General features: G+C 46.1%; 1 protein-coding gene across 32 annotated transcripts in view; it reads right to left on the bottom strand.

Moving 5' to 3' along the window:
• The window catches only part of TCF7L2 (transcription factor 7 like 2), a 197,872-nt gene that overhangs the window by 59,894 nt on the left and 117,408 nt on the right, over positions 1-20,570 (bottom strand). For 11 of the 32 annotated variants that reach the window (XM_068548586.1, XM_068548579.1, XM_068548565.1 and 8 more), the window contains one exon: positions 14,355-14,498. The exons of 18 other annotated variants lie outside the window; for them this stretch is intronic. In XM_068548586.1, coding sequence (XP_068404687.1) covers positions 14,355-14,498 — 144 coding nt within the window. The remainder of the gene's footprint in view (positions 1-14,354; positions 14,499-20,570) is intronic. 3 more of the 32 variants (XM_068548566.1, XM_068548588.1, XM_068548591.1) reach the window with 1 other exon arrangement.

Below are 20,570 nucleotides of genomic sequence, written 5' to 3'. Positions count from 1 at the left end.
ATCAGTCAACAGCCCCTGATTTTACTAGTTGGTCGTAGGCTCAACTTTTTTCTTCCTTTTTCATGGGGTTGGCGGGGGAGGGGTTTGCAGAGTTTACACAAAGTGCTAACATTCAAAATAGCACAAGTCATACCTCCCTCGCTCCTCAGAGAGACGCCCACCCACCCCTTTCCCCAGCCAAGTTGGATTAGTCATACTAAACATAGCCCATTCCCAATCAACCCTTCAAGCTTTGGCAGGCCTAGCCCAGCTGACATTCCGGCCCAGTTTAATATTACATAATGAGAGCTTCACTCCCACCACGGGCCGCAAGTCAAAACAAACCTGCTGAACTTGACCCAGAGCACCAGCTTGATTCTCAGTTACAGGACATGGGGACTGCAAGGGACAGAACAGAGCTCTTGGCAAACATTTAAACATCACCGATGAACTCTTGAATCCATTGTTTTTGTGGTCAACTCCGTCAGGGTTGCTTTGACTTCAAGTATCGGTGATCCCTAACCTAGATACTTTCCAAGATTTATCACAGAGTGTTGGTGTCAAGCTTGCTTTCAAAGGATCATTTTCACACATTTCTATGTTTGAGTTGTAAACACGAGCCCAGAAAGCAACCCTGTAAAAGGATTCCCAAATACCAGTCCTCTGGGAAAGAAGGTGGTGGGGTTATATAAGAGGATACAATTCCCTGCCAGAGACTAGTTCATTCAAAATGCATGTATGAACGGTAAGATCTGATTTTCTATGTATTGCTAAAGCACACTCGTTGCTGGAAAAGTTTCTAAGACTCTCTGTGTGTGAATTCCAGCTCACTTCTTCTTAGTTAACCCCTAGCAGATGATCGTATCAGCCCATCCTCACCACCATCATGAGCCTCCTAATCATCACACGTCATCACATCAGCACCCAGGGCACCCCAGGTAAACACAACCTCGCAAGTGGAAAATAAGGGAATTCATACTAAAGACACTGAACTTCACACACTAATCCAGAAAGAGCTGAGAATGAATGGCACTTAACATGAACAAAAATCAAACTCCACCTTGAATCAGAGGTGGCAGAATGGAAAGAGAAAAGCCGAGAGGTCTGGAGTCTGGTCTTGACTCTACCGCTATCTGGCTCCACGGCTGCATGGCCTTACACTCATCTCCTCTCTCCAGGCCTTGGTTTCCCCAGGTTTACAGAGAGGACTGGATGACATGGGTAGGTCCGAGTTACCACTCAGCTCTCACAATTCTAAGATTTTGTTAACTGCCTCTACCCATCCACCCACCCCAACCAGAGTGAACAAATTTGCTTGCATTAATACTTTGAGGTCACGCAGGTCCGTTTCTCCGACCTGAGTAATTTGATTTGTCTTGCACCAGAAGCCCAGGCCCATATGCACAATGACCTTACCAACAGCCTACTACCTGTTAGGCAACATTCAAGTTGAACTTACCTGCAAGACAATCCCAATCAATCTCCCTAGGAAACTTTTTTTCATTTTTAAAATCCTAGAGACCACATATTTTCTTAACGTATCAGGATCCTAATTAAAAACATTGCTTACCAGAGCACTGAGGGCTGCTTCCCCCATTCTAAACAACTTCAGCTTACGGTGCTTTTACAATTATTTTTCTCTCCCTTTCTTCTAAACTGTAAGAGGTTGGAATTGCCAGAGACTGCTCTGCCTGGATCTTTGGGACTGAAACACAGACAAAGACTTAATGTTGAACAAGGAAGAGTGTAAATAAATATGGTGAGAAATTCCTCAAGATGGGGAAAATGGATTTGGGGAAGAGGAGGGAGAGCGGGACCAAAAGGATGCTGCTGGCCAGGCAGAAGCGAGAGATAAAGAAGCAGAGAGGGGCTTCCCTGGTGGCGCAGTGGTGGAGAATCTGCCTGCCAATGCAGGGGACACGGGTTCGAGCCCTGGTCTGGGAAGATCCCACATGCCGCGGAGCAACCGGGCCCGTGAGCCACAATTACTGAGCCTGCGTGTCTGGAGCCTGTGCTCCGCGACAAGAGAGGCCGCGATAGTGAGAGGCCCGCGCACCGCGATGAAGAGTGGCCCCCACTCGCCGCAACTGGAGAAAGCCCTCACACAGAAACGAAGACCCAACACAGCCAAAAATAAAAATAATAAATAAATAATAAATTTTTAAAAAAATTAAAAAAAAAAAGAAGCAGAGAAGTGGGTGCCACCAGACAGTGGCATCTAGGCTGGTCAGAAGCCCCCAAACTTTGAAAGTGGACTTGTCCACAAAACACATCCTCTTCAACACGCCCTTCCATGGCGGCCTCACTACCAAGACCATTCCCACGAAGATGGAGGGATCCCGTCATGGAGGGCATTCTAAGTTCCCCAGGAGCTCAGGAGGCAACTTCCTCTGATGATGTCTCAGAAAGGAGCAGACCTCAGGGTGGGCAGGGACTCTGTGGGAGACCAAAAAGGGAGCAGAACGTCCTACGGACTCAAGTCATAACTTCCAGCTAGAAGGGAGACTCCCTGAAGGCAAGGACTCAATCGGTCTTGGTCTTGCTCACACCCTCACCCCCAGCACTGAACAGCACCCAGTAACACTGTGCTTAATGAGCTCAAGCTGTCCCAAGTGCTGCTGGTGTTTCTGTCCAGTCACCCTGGAAGTCAACAAGACCTATTCTGCAAGCTTTCTCGTAACTTGTGTCCAGAAGCATTACAGGAAGACACCATGCCTGTCCCACAAAGTCAAGTTAATCGCCTTTGTGACAGCTGTCAGTCACAAGTCTGATGTCTGAAAGACTCACCTGCATCCCTGCTTCACTCTATAACTTCCAGACTCCCTTTAATCCGAAGCTGAGCTTGTTAGTCAGGCTAATGAGATGATGCTGTCTTGTCTACCTTAGAACTTGGCCTGGGAACCAAGCCCCCAGACAGCCAGTAGATTAAAATAATCCTTCCTGGAGTGTCACCCAATGTTACAAAAGATATGGACAGATCTTCTGGTTTTATAAACAACCAGGAGTAGAGCTCAAAAATGCTGAGAAATTCAAGATCAAGTTGAACAGGTAGCTTACCAGGTATTCTTTACGCCACCTACAAGTCCATTAGGACACTGTATCTTTTGTCCTAAAATTGTAGAGTACGGTACACAATACTGTGGTGCCACCAAAACAATTACTCTGAATGCATTGCCCTGAAAGGGATAAAGAAGAGGCTAGGAGACTGTAGCATCAAGGGGCAGCATTTTACTTCTAAGACTTTTCCCCCAGTGCTTCTCTACGCCCCTCCCTGGTGTCCAGATGACATCCATTAAGTTCAGGCACTGCTCCACAAGGGATCTTGGCCTCTGGCTATGAGAAGAATAGCATCAAAAAATTGCTTGCCAATAACCCATTAATTTAAACAAGTCAGGATGGCAAGAGGAGGCTGCCTGGGAATGATCATAGAAGTCAAAAGCGATGTGGGTTAAAATGGGACACACAGCCCTCCGGCGGGATGTTCCTTCTCTTACAAAGGCAAATCCTTAAAGCTCCCACGAGGATTAGGAAATCATCTCTTCACCCATGTGACCAGTTACAGCCTTAGAATGACAAGGAAGGTTTCGGTGGGGATGTGAGGGGCGAAGGATTTCCAAATGGAGAGCACATCTGACTTGGCCAAAGGCACCAACTCAGACCCTGGCCCATCCTCATTCTTAGGAGAGGGTGAGAGTGAGGGGAACAACATATGCGCCAGAGCACCAATGTCATTCGTACAAAAATGGGGGCACAGCGTGAGTCATTAGAGCACAGTCCTAAGAAACCAAGAGTCCCGGCGACACTGATTGAGTCCTCCTAACATGGAAAGAGGCCTGGTTTATTCCTGCCTCAACGATACAATCCATACAATGGAAACTGAAGGCTGTACTAAGACTTCCTCGTCCTCCTCCTCCAGCCCACCATCCTGGGTTGTGGAACGCAGCAGAAAGGACCACACGCCGTGTAAATATATGCTTCACACTAAGTCCTCACCCCACCTGCACAAAAGACATACCATTAATAAGTATAAAGAATGTAGGTTTCCTCCCAGAGTCATCTTGTACGTAATCCTCCCCGCCCCCCCCCCCCCCGCATCACTGGCAACCACCGCGAATGTCATTTGATTCTGAATTCAAACAAAGGGGGAGGTGAGAAGCAAGAAATCCCCAGCGTTTACACATCTGAAGCTCACCCTCTAAAATGAACTTTCCTCTTGAAAACCCCTTTTTAATCATTCTACCAAATGGACTCGTTCTTTTTTTCCTTTAATTTGCGGGATCCAAGCAATTTTTACTGTGGGTGGTAACGACAGTCTAACTGTTTCTAATTATTTAAAAAACAAAACCACACACACAAAACAAAACAAATAAAAAAAATCTATGCTGCCAACTGCCGAGAGACTCAGAAGCCACAGCTTCCGGTAGTAAAGATTTTTGTTCCCAACTATCATAAACCAGCGGATCTGGAGAGCATCTGGGTATCTGCTCAGTGTTTCTCATCCATGATCGCGGCGAGTTGGTACCACTCACGTGTTAAGGAACAGAGGCTGGCAGTACAATGGTGAGGCGAGTACCCTAGCTCTGCAAACATATGAAGATCCAGCCTTACCGGTTACTCTCAGTGGAACCCAGGACAATTTTTTTTTTTAATTTTGTGCCACAGTTTCCTTCTTGTTAAAAATGGGGAAGACGGCTCTTACCTATTGGGAGGACGAAATGAGTTAACATATGAAAACCACTTAAACTAGAGCTGGTTCATAAAAAAGCACTCAATAAATGTTACTACTAGTTTATTTACATATAAAACTGCAAAAATAGTTTTTCCTCCTATGGAGTAGCTGTTAAGAGTGAAACAAGAATATTTATGAAAAAGTGAACTCAATGCCTGAATGACAGCAAATTTTTAATAAATGGTGGTTAATATTAATATTAAGCCACACCCTCACCAAAGAAAGGGTTCATCCTTCTTTCCTCTCAAACCAGAGACGAGTTTAAAAATACCCACTGAGAATTAATAAATAAGAGCTAATGTTGACAGATATACACGTACACCACACCTTAACTCATTGATAACTCCCAATAAATGAAGGGAGGTATGAAAATTTCCCTGCTTTATAGATGGAGAAACTAAGGTCTAGAAAGGTTTCAGTACACAATGCACATGGTCACTCAGCCAGCCAGCAGCCAAGCCAGGGTTTGAATTCATGCTCTTAATCATTCCATTAAACAGACTCTGCAAGAACCAAAACCGAGTGCCAAAACGCATTCTCTATTCTTCTGAGGCAAGATAGCTCACGCCAAAGAGGCCTGCAAGAATTATGACTTTCTCATTACATCTGAGAGAGGGAAAAACAAACAGATCCTTTGTATGGAGAGGAAATCCACTACAAAGATCCAGAAGGAGGAGCTCAACATGATAGGAGGAGGAAGGTATTTCTTTGGGCTACCTTGGACCTCTGTGTCGACAAAACAGCCCTATTCTACTCCACGCGAAAAAGAATCCTGCACAATCTTCTACCCTCCAGCCTCCGCTTTCTCCCCCACTTGTTAACCATGCCCAAAGGGTGGCAGTAAGTTTGACTGCAGACAGTAATTTTTGTTAATGGAATTCTAAGCCCATCAGTTTTCAGCTAGGAGGATGAGAGACTCTTTCGCTGTGTTTTTCTAAAGCAAATATTTAGTGCTTTCATCTTTTAGTGCCCTAACATGCAATCTGTCACCCAAATAAGAAAACAGGAGGAAAAAAAAAAAAAAAAACCCTTCTCATGTGGGTGTTTGTAGAAATTATATCATGTTTCCGACGTCGATCAGACAAATGGCAAGCACTTCTGGAAGGGGACACGTCACTCTGCACGCTCTTCTCGAGGCATCTTCCAGAGTTAAGGCACCCAGGCCCCATGGTTTACACTTGCTCCACTCGTGAAAATCATGCCAGCCCTGGCTTTCCACAGCACCCCTATCATGTCAGTCATGATGCAGAAAAGCAGCTTGCTTCTGAGCTGTTCTGTCGCTCTTGTTTTGCCTAGGCACCCATGCTTATGTTACTTTGTTCAGTGTGTGATTTTTTAAAAATGAGAACCATTTTTCCTCCACCTGGAGGACATTCTTCTACAGAAACCTGTTGCCAGACTACAGTAGTTTCTTATCAGCAAAACTCACTCCTCTCAGCTAAACCATGGATGCTCCGACTCTACCACATTCCGAGAGACTCCTTCAGCCTGGCAAGAGGGAAAGGCAGGGAGAGGGGATACAGACAGGAAAGTTGGGGTGACTTTTGTAGAAGGCAGTTCTCATTCTTTTTCCTGATCCTAAAGCGAGTTTCGATTCCAGAAAGCCAGAAGGAGAGCTACGGCTGTGTTTCTAGACGTTACCTCCCCTTTCCACCCCTATAATTTCTGCTTTCTGCTCTGGGTCACTGTTCCCACTTCTCAACTGGCTGCAATGGCAAGTCTCCAAGTAATTACAGAGGCAGGAATCAGATTACACCAGATTCTACATGTGTGCGGTTGTTGCCACCTTCCCCGGCAGAATCCACAGCAGAGGCACCGTCAACTGTTCAGTCAAGTGTGACGTTCTGAGCTGGGGACATCTGAGGTCACCTCTCCTCGTTTCCCGAGAGGAGGACAAGCACACACACACACACACACAGGATCACACCACACAGATGTCCCTGCAGTTCACTTTTCCCTAAGAAAGCGTAAGCCCTGACCGCAGCAGGTGAGACACAGCTCTGGCCTTCCCATGATCGTGCCAGCTTGTTCCAGAACCTGGGTAGGGAGGCACAGATAATCATGGAAGCACCTCAATTCCTGGCTCCACCGAAGTAACGGGACAAGTGAGGACAGCTGGGGAGAAGCACGTTGGGTCAACAAGTCTGCAGATGGCACAGCATCTTCATTTTACACATTATGCCCAAACCTTGATCGTCTGTCCTGACATCTGGGAAAGAATAACACGGACAATTCAAAGCAGAATACTCCAGAAGTCGTTTCCCTTCACAATGCTGCCTAGATGGTTAGCAGGGACATTTCCCTCGCTAATTAGAGTTTTCTTTGGCCACTGTCAGAATTCGCCTGAGTTCTCCTAAATCCACAAAGTGGCCCAAAGCATCCTAGGTGTGTGGGCAAGAACAGCCGGTACAAAAAACAGACACTCCAAACAACACCTGTCAGTAACTAACAGGCTGACAAGCAAGGCACTCTGGTTACGTCTCTTTTGCTGGAGAAGGCGTGGAGAAAGAGCAGAGCAGAGACTTATAATCAACGATGAAAAATTAGCCTCTGAACGAAAGAGATGAGTCAGGTCAACGTTATCTTTCAAAGGGTAAAAGTGATAAAAATAAAAAAATGAAACCTACATCTCTTGTAACCATAAAAGGGTAGCACGAGAGTGTGTGTAAGGTGATAAAGCTGTTCTGATTGTGGTGGTGATAATACGAACGGATGCTAAAATTCACAGAAGTGTAGACCGAAAGAAAAAGCCAATATTGTATAGTTTAAAATATAAATTTTTTAAATCCCACATCTCCAAAGAAACCTGCTCCTCAGACCTAAAATCTGGGACACAGAAGTATATTCAGTCAGTGCAAATTCAAAAAACAGACAGCTGCAGGTGACCCCACCAAGCCAAGACTGCAGGGAGGAAAGCCCCCCAGGAACCTGATTTGAGTCCACTCTGCTGTCCCCAGCAGGACAGGGCCAAGGACAAACAAATGTCCGAGTCCCTTCAGAAGCGCACATAGCCCTGCATCCTGAGAGCAGTCGAGCCCGTGCCCAGACACTGCTGCTCCTGCCCCGCCAGGCACAGCAATGCCCCACCTTCCCTTCAGGAACTGCCCGAATTTCTGAAGCCAGTAAAAGCACCATCAGCAAGCTTCCCCTGCCTCTCGCCTCCACCCATCTTTCTCCTGGGTTCTTATAAAAGAGGCACGAGGAGGGAAACTTGTCCAAGAGGCAGAGTTGTGAACTGGATCTCCGTCTGGATGATGACACGTTTCTTCTACTCTCTGGGCAGAGGGGCTTCTCCTTTCCCCAGGAGGAGAGGGTCTCTCCCCTGCCACACTGGCTGCTGGAGAAACACCAGGCATGCCAGAAACCCAGCGGGCAGGAGCCAGGCTGAGCGCGCAGTGATTGAACTCTTCCATGCTCCCTCTGACCCTGGCCCCTTACATCATGTCCAGCCCAACACTATCTCCTGCCAGCTCTGTTTTTCAAAGCAGCAAGAGACCCCCGCCGGGGCCTGGGGCTGCGACACAGGGGCTCCAGCGAAGCTGGGCAGACCAAGTGACAGGTGGGGCTGGGAAATAAGGCGAGCGGGGCAGCGCGTCCCTCGGCCACCCCCTGCCTCCCCACCTCCCCCGACTCTCACTTCTTCTTTCTCTGGCGTCTTTAGTTCCTTCCTTGTCCCCGCCCTCCCTTGTCAGAAGGAACTGGCTTTTCCAAAACAGAAACTTTCACTCTGAACACAAACAGGCCTGTTATTTAGAACTTCTCAGAGAGAAACACAGCCGAGCTGCGAGCACGCTCTGGGTGGCGAGGCCTCGGAGACAGACGTGCACACGGAGGAGCGCGCGCACGCGCGCGCGCGCACACACACACACACACACACACACACACACACACACACACACACATCGGGAGGTCGTTCACAAAGGGTTTAAAACTCCCCGGCTGTACAAAGGCCACCTCCTTCCTCACCTTCAGCTCAAGCAGAGGAGGCCACCACTGATTGGGAAAGGACAGTCCAAGGAAAACTTGAACCTGGCCTCATCAGGGAAGGTGCGTCCACCTCTCCCACATAGCTCCCCAAACCACACCCAAAACATGTTTTGGTAACTACTACATTTCTTTAATGCAAACAGGCGTGAAATGAACTTTCAGAGATGTGATGGAAAGAGCTGGAAAAGTGTGGAATAAAGGAGAAAAGATGAGGTAGCTCCTAGAATCATCTCTTGCTAAACTAGCAGCAACTAGTGCAATACCTCTGAATAAGGTGCAGAGGACTGGCCTGACAGACAAGGATAAAAACTAAGATCCTCCCCTTTGCTTACCTGACAGTTGCCCTTAATAAAAATGAGTAAATTAAGTTCCAGAGTCTGGGCTGAAATGTGGTTCGTCTCTGTTCCCAAATTCCAAACATCTACCTCACTGACATCATTAAAAGGACTGATCATAGGAAGGTACTCTGAGAAACAAAGGTATCACAACATGGAGAGACAGACAGACAGACTTGATAGATAATGTCAAAACCGTGAGTAGAAAGCATCTCCTCCCTCTCTTCAACTACTGACCATGTACTATGATTTGAGGGGCCCTATAAGGTATAAAAAGTCTTAAGGTTAATTTAAACTCTCCCTTGACACAGTGTAGCCCATTAAAACCTGATCTGTCACCTCACAGAATTACAAAAGGGGAGGATCCAAAACAATAAACTGTGTGGATGATAAGATGTCATGCATGGAAGGCCCAGAGTCTTCTCTATTAATGACCTTTGTCATATGAGATGCAAAGAAAACATGTGACTCACAAAGAATGGGGAAAAGAGAGGCAGCCACAGAGATAAGAGCTGTGATCCAGTCTGTGGTGTCCGAGCGGATGTCAGGTGACCCCAGAGCCTGGATGCAGGGCCGGAGACCACTCCCACCATCCAAGGGATGGGGTCCTTAGAGGACGTCCACGCACCCTGCCTGGGCTTCCTGCTCTGTATACCAACCTCCTGGGGCGGAGAAAAGTGTAAGAAGTGAAAAGAACAGCGTTCACAGCCTTTAGTCCAAGGAATGGTCAACTTGGGAAATAGGGCCCAGAATGATCCTCTCCCTCTCTGGGCCTGTGTCCCTGGTGGGAAGCCCTGTGCAAGTTGTGGCCAAGCTGTGTCCATCCCGTAGGGGGCTCTGATGAGCAGCGGGGGAAACAACACCATTTCACCTGGGGGTGTGGCTTCTCTGAGGTGCCAGAAATTGCAAGTTAGGCACTGCAGTGCCCATCTATACTACTGGGGCCATAATTCAGCAGAGGAAATTCACATGCCCATTGAACCTAGAAGAGTTCAACAAAGAAGCTTTGAAAACAGAAAAAGGAGAAGCTTTGCAAAATAATATGAGTGGTCCCACCAGCCATCCCACCCTGAGAAGGAATTTAGGGAGGGGGTGAATTTGCTGGGTCACTTGCTTAGAATGATCCAGGGCTGTGCGTGCTAAGCCAGGGGTCATATATATCATGGGGACATTATGGAATGTCCAAAGTCATCCTGTCTTCGTTATTCTCAACTCACACTCTCTCCCACATGAGATGCAACCAGACTGTAATAGTGGAACTTTAGAAACAGTGTGTTTGCACTGGGGCAATGACTAAGCACATTGAGAGGTACCCAATTCTGGAATGGACACCACTAGAAGTTTTACCAAGAGTCTTCACAGGATACACAGGAAAGGGCTTCTATTACAAGAGATGCGAGACAGACAGAAGATAATTACATATATGACATGAGCCCACCTATGACTTTTTTAAAACACATCCTTTAAAAGACTGGAAGGAAGTATGTCAAAATATTAACTCTGCCTTTGAGAAATATTTTTACTGTTTTCTTATCCTGCTTCTCTATGTAATCAGGAGAGGGAGGATGAATTAAACATTTTAGCTTAATAGAATGCTTGGTAATCCAAAGTTATAATGCAGAGATTTATAATGCAAATACTTCCCCCTTCTAATGTACTTTGTTGTGTAAATCCAGATTTTCCATACATAACATATTGAAAAACATAGTACTAAGGAAATGAAGCAATATCTATATTTGTTTCAATGACTAATAAGCAAAAATAAAACTTTGGCCATGATGCCATGCTTTTTAGAAATCAGACACATAATAAGCCACAGATTTATAGGATGTGGTCTAATAAACCTAAGAAAAGTTTCATTTCCTCTCACCAAAATGGTTAACTCCCTGTCTATGTGACTGGCTTTGCAAAGTTAGCAGAAGCCTTTTTTTTTTCCTTAAATGCATAACTTGAGAAGTTAATAAGCAAGTGCCAGCAATAATGTGCCCCCTCCTGAATTCACACACACAACACACACACACACCCACACACACACTCACTCACACACCCCTAAAGAAAACACAAAATTAGGCTCAAAACGAGCAAAGAGGTAGGTCAACCAAAATATCAGAAGGGACAGAGGGTATCGTCTTCCTAACCCCCAGCCACTGACCAGGAGGAGTTCAGAGAAGCCCCTCAAGACGAAGGAATAAGAGAAGGATTTGAACAAAGAACTTTTTAAAAGTTTGTTTGCAAGCATTTCATTTCCGTAAAAACGGTATTGACTAAGCAATTACAGGAAAAAACACTTTCTTTCTTATCTGAATGCATTTATGCCATGGGTCACGCCCTATTATTGTCACTATTAAACATGGTAATAGCCTCAATGTAATGACTTTGTGTGGTGAGCTTTAAAATGGCCATGAATAGCTAACTAGAAAGAAGTGACTCATGCCTGCCCAGGTGGACATTGACTTTCTTAGTCATAGTTAATCAACTGGTCTACCAACCTTAATTCCCTAGAGGAGACAGCCTTGATTCTAAAGGGTTAGAATCAAGCCGAATCACAGGGAAGAGAGAGCAGGGACAATGAAGGTTAAGTATGGATGGGGTAGAAAGTATTCTAGATGTGGTACCTGAAAAGCAAAAACTGGACTCTGGATGTCCTGAACCAGAAGTTTCCTCCCAGCTCCTGAGATGGCTGGGTGTTGAACAGGACCTAACCCAATCTCCTTTAGCAGGTGGAAGATGGTTGGTGGAGAAGGCTCCAAACCATGGGCTACTGCCAGGGTCTTTCATTAACAGCAGTTTTAGAGCTCCACCCCTTTGTGATCTTAAGCAAGTTACCTAACCTCTCTGTGGCTCATCTGCAAAATGGCAATAATCACAGCACCTTCCTCTTAGGGGTGTTGTCAGGTTTTGAAGAGTTAATATACACAAATCGCTTACAGAAGTGCCTGGACCGTAGGAAGCACTGTATTAAAAGTCTCTTTGATCAGTATTTCAAGGGATCCTGGTAGGTGCCCAGTGAAGCAGGCTGGGCAGGGATTCCCCTACCATCCCCTTTTAACAGACACAGGGATGCATCACAGAGGGATGAAGTACCTTGCGGGCAGAGGTGAGAGAACGCTGGACTCAAACCTAGCTCTGACTCTGGTCATGTGAGGTTTCCACTATGCTACCCAGAACCATCTCGAACACACCCAAGCTGTGCGTGGAAAGCATGCAGCACGACTGAGATACCCCCCCAGCAGAGGCCAGCCCATCACACGGACACACTGTCAGTGTGCGATGCCTCCAGAATCCTGCTGGGTGTCTGCGCCAGACCGAGCACGCCAGCTCCTCTGGCCAAGCAAGCCCCCGCTTTATATCCTCAACTCCACTGATGCTCACATGTCAGCCCCCTACACTGATGGGGAGACTGAAGCACAGAGCACTTGGGTAACTTGCCCGAGGTCACACGGCCCGAGTGGTGGTGTCTCTGTGTCTGGTCTATTCACAACTTAGGGACTTAGACCCAATCCTGGAAGCTGGGTGTATTGGCACTTCCCCAAGAGATGCTTCCCTGTCCTGAGGGCAAAGCTTGAGAAACAAGCATAGTCACTGGCGCCGGGGATCTAATCAGCGCCTGTGGATCTTGAGTTATAAGGAAGAAACCCCGTCTTTCTGTTTCATTTTCCTCAACTCAGAATGGGTGCCTGGTTCTCCTTTATCTACCTCATAACTCTGACCAAAGATTAATGAGTTACCGTTTGCCAGGCCCTGGTGGAGGAATAACTATGATCGGTATGGCCTTATCATCCAGAGTCAGAATGAACAGAGACTCTTATTAAAAGCCAGACCAAGGAGTGGCTGCTGAGAAAGAGCTTCCTTCGGGTCAAGGTTGCTGCGCAGAAGTGCAACAGCTCTGTCCAACCCAGGCCAGTTAAAGACACGGCCGTACACATGCACGGGACACATGTAATCCGGGCACAGGCCTCATCAGAAGAGAGGAAGGAGCGTGCGGGGTCAAAAGACCCTAGAAACATCCTCCGTTTCAGTCACGTCTGGCCAGAGGGGAATAATTAGACAGGAAGATTTCCACAAGACACCCACGCGTGAAGTTACTAACCAGAATTAAGACACATTATGGTGTATAAGAGCAACTGAGTGAAGAGAAAAATACAAAACTCTGTAAGGTACCATTCCAATTTTACGAAACATTTTTAAACTTTAGACACATGAATGACAAGAAAGAAATGCATCCAAATATTAAGAGGTTATAACTAGGTAAATAAGAACATGGGTGTTTATATTTTCTTCTACCTGTTTCTCTTTGTGTTTCTAGTTCTCTTATAGGGCTATTTACTACTTTTTAAATTAGAACAAGCTTTTAAAGATGATTTCTCCCGCCTTTTCTCTCTCCAAAGGCAAGACGCACGTACACGTTACCTGTGATTCTAGGCCTCTGCTGTTTTCTGTCCCTGCAGCCCTAACACACAGCACAGCAGCCAGCGCATAGTAGGTATGCAATAAATATTTTTCAAACACAGAGGCTTTACTAATTGCCTCTTAAATATTCACTTTTCTTTTTAAAAAAACTTAAAAGCTAGCATTAGTACTAAATCATTCACTGTTTATAAGTCTAAAGAGTTACCTTACAATTTTTTATCTGCATTGACTTTTGCTTTTCTGAAGATGAAAGCATGTTCTAGGTGTTCTTTATTCTTTGGGACTACTAATTTGAAGAGAACTGTCACTCTCAAGCAGGGAGCAGTGTGGGGTATTGACATGCTATTGAATTATTTAAAGGAAATTAACAACGCTTCCTGTCCTTGGAGAGCAGACATCTGCCAGAAGAGCCATTCGCGGCTGCCTCAGGAAGATGTCACTGCAGAAGGGCGAGCATTGGCCAGCACCTTGAATTCTAAAAGAAAATCTGTAAGTTCTAAAGAACAAATAACAAAGACAAAGTTCAGGTGATAACTTCTCTTGCACTGGAAGCTCTGAAGGGTCCCGGGAAATTACTTCCTGGGGGTCAAGTTTAATGGGATAACGCATTGCTCACCATTCTCACGGAAGCCCCGCGTGACACTGGACCATGTGGCTTTAACTGGGAGCCCGGCGCCTCGGGTTCGCGCGACCACCTCCCTCTACCCTGTCCTCGTAAGCTGGCATTTTTATGGCTACGATAGACCTATCCGTGGTCAGTACGCCCAGACATCAGGGCACCCGCAGTGACAGCGATGTGACGGGAGCTGGGGACCACAGTGGGGGGCACTGCCCCAGCGGGAGGTAAACTTTGGATGGGTGGTTTCAGTTCAGACCCCGCTCATCTCATACCGTCATTCTGCTCCGAGACCTACCTCCAAACACCAGGGCTCCCCAACCTTTTGTAAGGAGTGGCTCCTTTTCATGTCCCTGAAGACTTGAGTGCTGACAGTGAAGTCTGAGGGGGGGTAGAAGTGCTGACAGTCATGTCCCTGAGTGCAGCAAGGGAGGGGGCACTGCTGCCAGGAAGAAAGGGGAACAGAGTGAGGCTCGGGAGGGAGGCGGGGCGCAGTCAGCAAGGCATTCACGGCCCCCAGCCTGACTTCCTGCCCTACCCCCGCTTCTCTACAAACTCCAAGCGGGGAGGATCACGGTTCCCCCGCACGAACCCAGAACTCTTCCACCTCCCTGCTGGCCAGCGACATCTTCAACACAACCTCCTCTTGGCAGCCTTTCTGATGCATCCCTTCCCGCTGAGCCCACCCTTGCCCATCGTTCCCCCTAGGGACACGCCACTCCTTCCTCTGAGAAGCCCGCTGGCTAGCATTTTCTCTCTCTCAACTTACCTTACTGAATCTTCCATTAGCTTAAACCACGTGATATTGCTGCTATTCCTACCCTACAAAAATGCAATTGCATAGGGTTCCATGCAATTCTAGAGTTATTTGGGGAGCTGTCTTAATACCTTTCCCTCTGCCAGGCTGCAGTCTTTTTGAGAGCAGCAACTACACTGACATATCTGGACCCCTTGAAAGATCTGGCAGCACACACCCTGAGTGCTCAGGAAGTATGTGCCCTACTGCACTTCAACCCAGCTGCAGCCCTATGATGAGCGCTGCTTCTCTGTTTGGGGTTCTGGACAGGAATGTTCATGTTATTCCGCTATTCCTCACAACCACCCTGTGAGGTAGGTACTACTGTCGTGCCCATTTTACAGACAAGGAAACTGACTCAGAGACGTTAAGGAGCATGCCCAAGGTCACACAGCTAGTAAATGGCAGGGGGGAGGCGGGGGGGGGGGGGGGACCTGGACCAGGTCTCAGTCAACTCATGGTGGTGCTATGTAGATGCATTTGCCTGTCCAGATGTTGACTATTGCTCTATAAATGGGGTAGAGAATTGAGGGGTGTTAAGAGCGACGTGGGGTCCAAGAAGGGCTATTTCACAACAAGGAAATATCATTCTAATCGTCTTTTTAAAAAAAAGAAAAGATCTATGCCTTTTGTGTTCATTGTAAAGGATTATGTCTTCCTTTACAATGAAGTTTATCTGCATTGTAAGAAGTTTAAAAACTTCTCTACTCTAGTTTTTAAAAAGTTTTTTGTGAAGGAAAAGCCCATGAACAAATTTTTCACCCTTTTTAATCCCAAATAATAGAATTCAGGATTAAGAACATGAGATTGAGCACAATATCCGATATTTTATGTTCTGATATTCACTAAATAGCAGAATGAGCATAGTGGGTGCCAAAGACCCTAGGAGTTAGGAAATCAATGGAAATAACGGACAAATCTATAAAACAGCAGCCACATTTCTAGAATAACTTACATGGTTCCCATATAACCTGGTCCTCCGACGGGGGAGGTGGGGGGCTTATCCAGGTGGATTAAAACCAGCCAAAAGCCATGTGAACACCCAAATTGAGAAGGAGCCACATCTCCTGCAAACTGGTGCTACTCTAGGGCCCTTGCTGGCTGCAACTGTCCCCGTGGCTGGACTTTGAAAGTCACCACTGTCGGAAGCCCCAAGGTCTGCCCCCAGGAAGGGCAGCCGAAGCCCCAGAGGAAGCACTGGCTGCCCATCCCTGGAGGTCTCTGGTCTCCACCCGGGAAGCAGAGCCTCCCACTCTGCATTTCTCCACGGGGCTCGTTTGTAAACAGGAATGTGAGTCACTGGGCAAGCATAAGTCCATTTTCAAGATTAGCCCAGGTTGACAACCGAGGCCCTCCTATTCTGCCTTGTCACAGCCGTGACTCATCTTAACTGCCTCCCACCAAAGGGGACATGGTTTAGCCCTCCAATTGTTCCTAAAAGGAACCCAGCAATATGGGGGTTTCAATCCTTGTCTGCTTGTTTTGTTTCCTAACACAATGCTGACAGCAAAGCGGCAAGGTTCCCGAGGGCCAGCACCCCAGGAGTTTGGAAAAGAAATGTATCTAAGGTTACCACAGACCACATTCCCTTTATTATCTTCCCATGGCCTTTCCTTAGGGCCTGTACTCCCACAGGGGCTTGCACGCAGGCTTGTTACACTCATGGGCGCGCGTGTGCACACACACACACACACACACACGCACGCCTCTGTATAGGATCTAGATACTCTTCCATTCCTGGGAACCTCAGAGCCAAATTTGCAGGTCACTCCTACCAGTACTGTAGGATCTACCAGCTTTGAAATTTGTGAGATTAACCTTACCCCCATCTTATCTTATGGGTCTACCCTGCTTTGCTCTTTATTCTAATTTCCTTAATTATTCATTTCTAATCTTTTTACATAATATGAGGTCTTATAAGCCAATTCAAATTTGGGGGCTATAAGATGTCTTATAAACAGATCCAAATGTATATGCAAATACCAAATCACTTTGTTCCATGATAAAACTCTAGTTGAGCCTTCGCCTAACAAATATAAGACTCTTCAACACGTCCTAAAGATTATGAAGGCAGATGTCCGCCAAGTTTTCCGCTCAGCATCCATTCATGCTTTTTCTGGTAACAGTGCCCTGAATTACGTAGGAGGTACCACCCTAACTCTCAAGCCATACAGTCTGGGTAGAGTGGACCCTACCCTGACCTGCACAGATGGGTCAATGTACTCAGTCCAAATGCACTCAGCACATCACAGCCCCTTACCCAGCCACTGATTCAGAATTGTGGGGAAGATAAGGTCTCTCTGGACTCAAACCTGCTTCCATGCAATGAAGTCAACCTGTAGGAAAGCAGAGCCAAGAGCTGGAAGGAAATGATGTCCTGGTATATGGGCCCCTGGATCCAGCCACGCTACCTGTAAACTTTTCAATTATGGGTCAATACACTCATTTTGCTCAGGCCAGTTTGGGCTGGGTTTGAGGAGAGAAAAGGGCACCCTGACGGGAGAATTCTAGTTGCCTTAGAATGACCTCAATAATCGTCCACCCACGCATCAAGCAGTAACGGGGAAAAAACTGGAGACGCTCCAGGAAAAGTACATGAAGGCCTCGTGAGTTTCATGCTCGGGGCATGATGAGGGGATTATTACAAGGCAATATATTGGAGTAAGTGTCTAGTACTTTTCAAAATCAGAATGAATGTGGCTTGCGGCCAGTCTCTGGGATGGGGGTGGTGGCCTTGAGAAACCACACACCTGCTAGAACTGTCACTCGGCCCTCCTCCTCTAGTGCCTCTGAAGCCACCAGCTACACTGACCGACTCTATTAAGATGTGGTCTCCAGAAGCTGAGGCTGTGCCATGTCAAGACAGACGGCAGGCAGAGCAGGTGGCACGTTTCATTTTCCCTGATGGCTTGGCCCCTGAGGACATGGGGTGTAGACCAGTTCTGGACGTGGCCACATGGAGCAGAATCAAGGTGTACCACTAAGAAGTTAGAGCACTAGTTGTATATCCTACTATTTTGTTTCTTTATGAGCTTATAGCCGCCTTCAACAGGTGGTTGGCCAATATTCAAATGTTAATGCAACAGAATGGAAACCAACGAGCCAGAAAGTACAAATTGCTCTGCCAAGAAAAATAAACACAAAAGAGAAGAATATAGGAGGAACTGAAAAGCATTTAAAAACCAAAACCCTTAAAAATACTAAAGCCTCCAAAGAGAAAGATTTTGTATGAAATTTGTTATTCTGACCAAATTTGGCCAACAGCTGTTGGCTATTGGGAGAATTCTAAACCCACCTCTTAGGCAGGAAGAAAAAGGCAAAAGCTTTCAATTTTGTTTCAGTTAAGTTTGGTGTGACTGTTAACTTTATATGTCAACTTGACTGGGCCATGGGGTGCCCAGATATTTGGTCAAACATTATTCTGAGCATTTCTGTGTTTTGGATGAGTTAAAATTGGTAGAATGAATAAAACTGAATGCCCTTCGTAATGTGGGTGGGCCTCATCCAATCTGTTGTTGTTCCCCTGAATGGGAACAAAAGGCTGATCCTCCCCCAAATAAAGGAGAACTCCTCCTGCCCGACTGCCTTTGAGCTGGGACATTGGGGTTTGCTTTGGTTTTTTTTTCCTACCTTCAGAATTGAACTAAGACATAGGCTCTTTCTGGGTCTCAAGCCCGCCAGCCTTTGGACCAGAACTAATACCATCAGCTCTTCTGATTCTCAGGCCTCCAGACTTCAACTAGAGCTACACCATAAACTCTCCTGGGTCTCCAGCTTGCCAACTGCAGTTCTAGGGACTTGTTGGTCTTCATAACTGCATGAGCCAATTCCTTATAATCAATCTCTTTTTTATACTTGTCTGTCTGTCTATCTATCTATCTATCTCCTATTGGTTCTGTTTCTCTGGAGAACCCTAATATATTTGGGTTATGTTTTTATATGTTTTCTACCCCCAAGCAAGAGGGAAAGGATTATTTGTGGGTCTCTCAAAGATATCAGAATTGTGAAATGGAATGGGTCTTAGAAATCATGTAATTGAATTCCTTATGATTTTTTAAAATCCTTAAGTCTAGGCATAAAATTAGGACCTACCCAGGACTACACAGCTAGAAGAGAACAAACCAAAACCCAGGTTTTAAAAACTAGGAGATAGGGGTTCTATGCATAACATGGAAGAGTTTTATTTTGAAACTGCAGCATCTTTGGAGGGATAAGAAATCCATTTGAGAGAAGGACATGGGCAAGAGCCATTCCACTAAAGAAGCAAACTAGTAAAATGACAATTTTTAAAAACTGGAGGGAGGGCAAAAACCTCTCATCTCTTTGTCATTTACTCACATACACGTGCACATGTGTGTACAAACAAGGACACCAAAAACAAATAAGCAATAGCAGCCATCCATCCATCCAACCAACCAACCAGAGCCCACACACATACACATAACCTTGGAAAGAGAGTTCAGATCTTTACAGGTCATGCTGATCTAGCTTTGAGTCCATCAATAATTATCACCTCTGAAGGTAAGGCAACTCTGGTGGGAACTACTTACGTCTGAAAGATCTTGCCAAACAACACAGATGCAAAAAAACTGTAATCACGGCTCCAGGCAAGCTACCATTTTTGTCATTAAAGGTGAACCCAGTTTTTCCCCAAAACAGGATACCATCACAGACGTGGGTAATGTATGCAACATTATTTTTCATGATTATTTTTCCAAAATGTGAGCGTGTGTGAGTGACAAGGTGTGAGAGTCTGTGTGTGGTATGTGTGTGTGTACACACTGCACACCTGTGTGCATACAGAGGTAGGCGGGTATCCTCCAGTATGGAAGACAGTGGCCTGCAGTCAGGAATGGCAAGTGCCCGGCTCACCTACGGCAGCTCCCTCTTCCCTTACCCGTGTCAATATCACTAGGCCACCCTGCCCAGAGCTGGCATGTGGTGAAACGTAATCATCACCCCTACACTCAAGGGATGTAGAAATAAAGTCTGCCTTGGCCCTTGAGGACCTCATCTTAGTGAGAAAGAGACCAGGCGCCAAACAGAATGAACGCAAAAGGAGCCAATGTTAAGTCAACCCTTAGACTAGCCTTTTACAAAGTACAGTTCACCTCTTCCTCGATCTCAGCAGAGAGACACAAGTGGGGCCTCACTGTCACTGCCACTTCCCACCAACTAGCTGTGTGCCCTGTACTTCTGGGGCTCAGTTTGTCAAGTCACATGAGGGTGCCAGCTGCTAGATGACTTGTGAGGGCCCTACTCACCCTCCAGCATGCTCCAATTCTGCAGGGAGAGCAAAACGCAGAGGCGGGGGATACAATTAAGTCCTCCAATCGCTCTCAGTACAAATCCAACGTGCCTGGATATCTAGACATGGCCATCATTTAAGAGGTGATATTTACCGAAGAAAGTTATATTCGAGGAGAAAAAGCTTTCTTTTACCAGATAAAATATCTACCATGGCCAAGGAAAAATAGTTTAGCAATAAGGTATAACAAACGGGAATTTGTAGCATCATTTCAAAAGGTGTTTACTGGTTTAAAGAAAACGTTGCCAACTTTTGTTTTCTAGGGGAAAAAAATACCTCTCAAGAAGTTGAAAATAAAACATACTTTTTTATTATGGTATAAACAATAAAGGAAAAGTCATATAAAATATCTTTGAAGAGTTTGGGATAAAGTTTAAAGAAAAGTTACTTGAGTAATTTTGAATAAAGGA

The sequence above is a fragment of the Eschrichtius robustus genome, chromosome 7 (genome assembly GCF_028021215.1).
Source record: "Eschrichtius robustus isolate mEscRob2 chromosome 7, mEscRob2.pri, whole genome shotgun sequence".
Taxonomy (NCBI): Eukaryota; Metazoa; Chordata; class Mammalia; order Artiodactyla; family Eschrichtiidae; genus Eschrichtius; species Eschrichtius robustus.
Note: the sequence above shows the minus strand (reverse complement) of the source record. Positions and strands in the feature narration are given on the sequence as shown.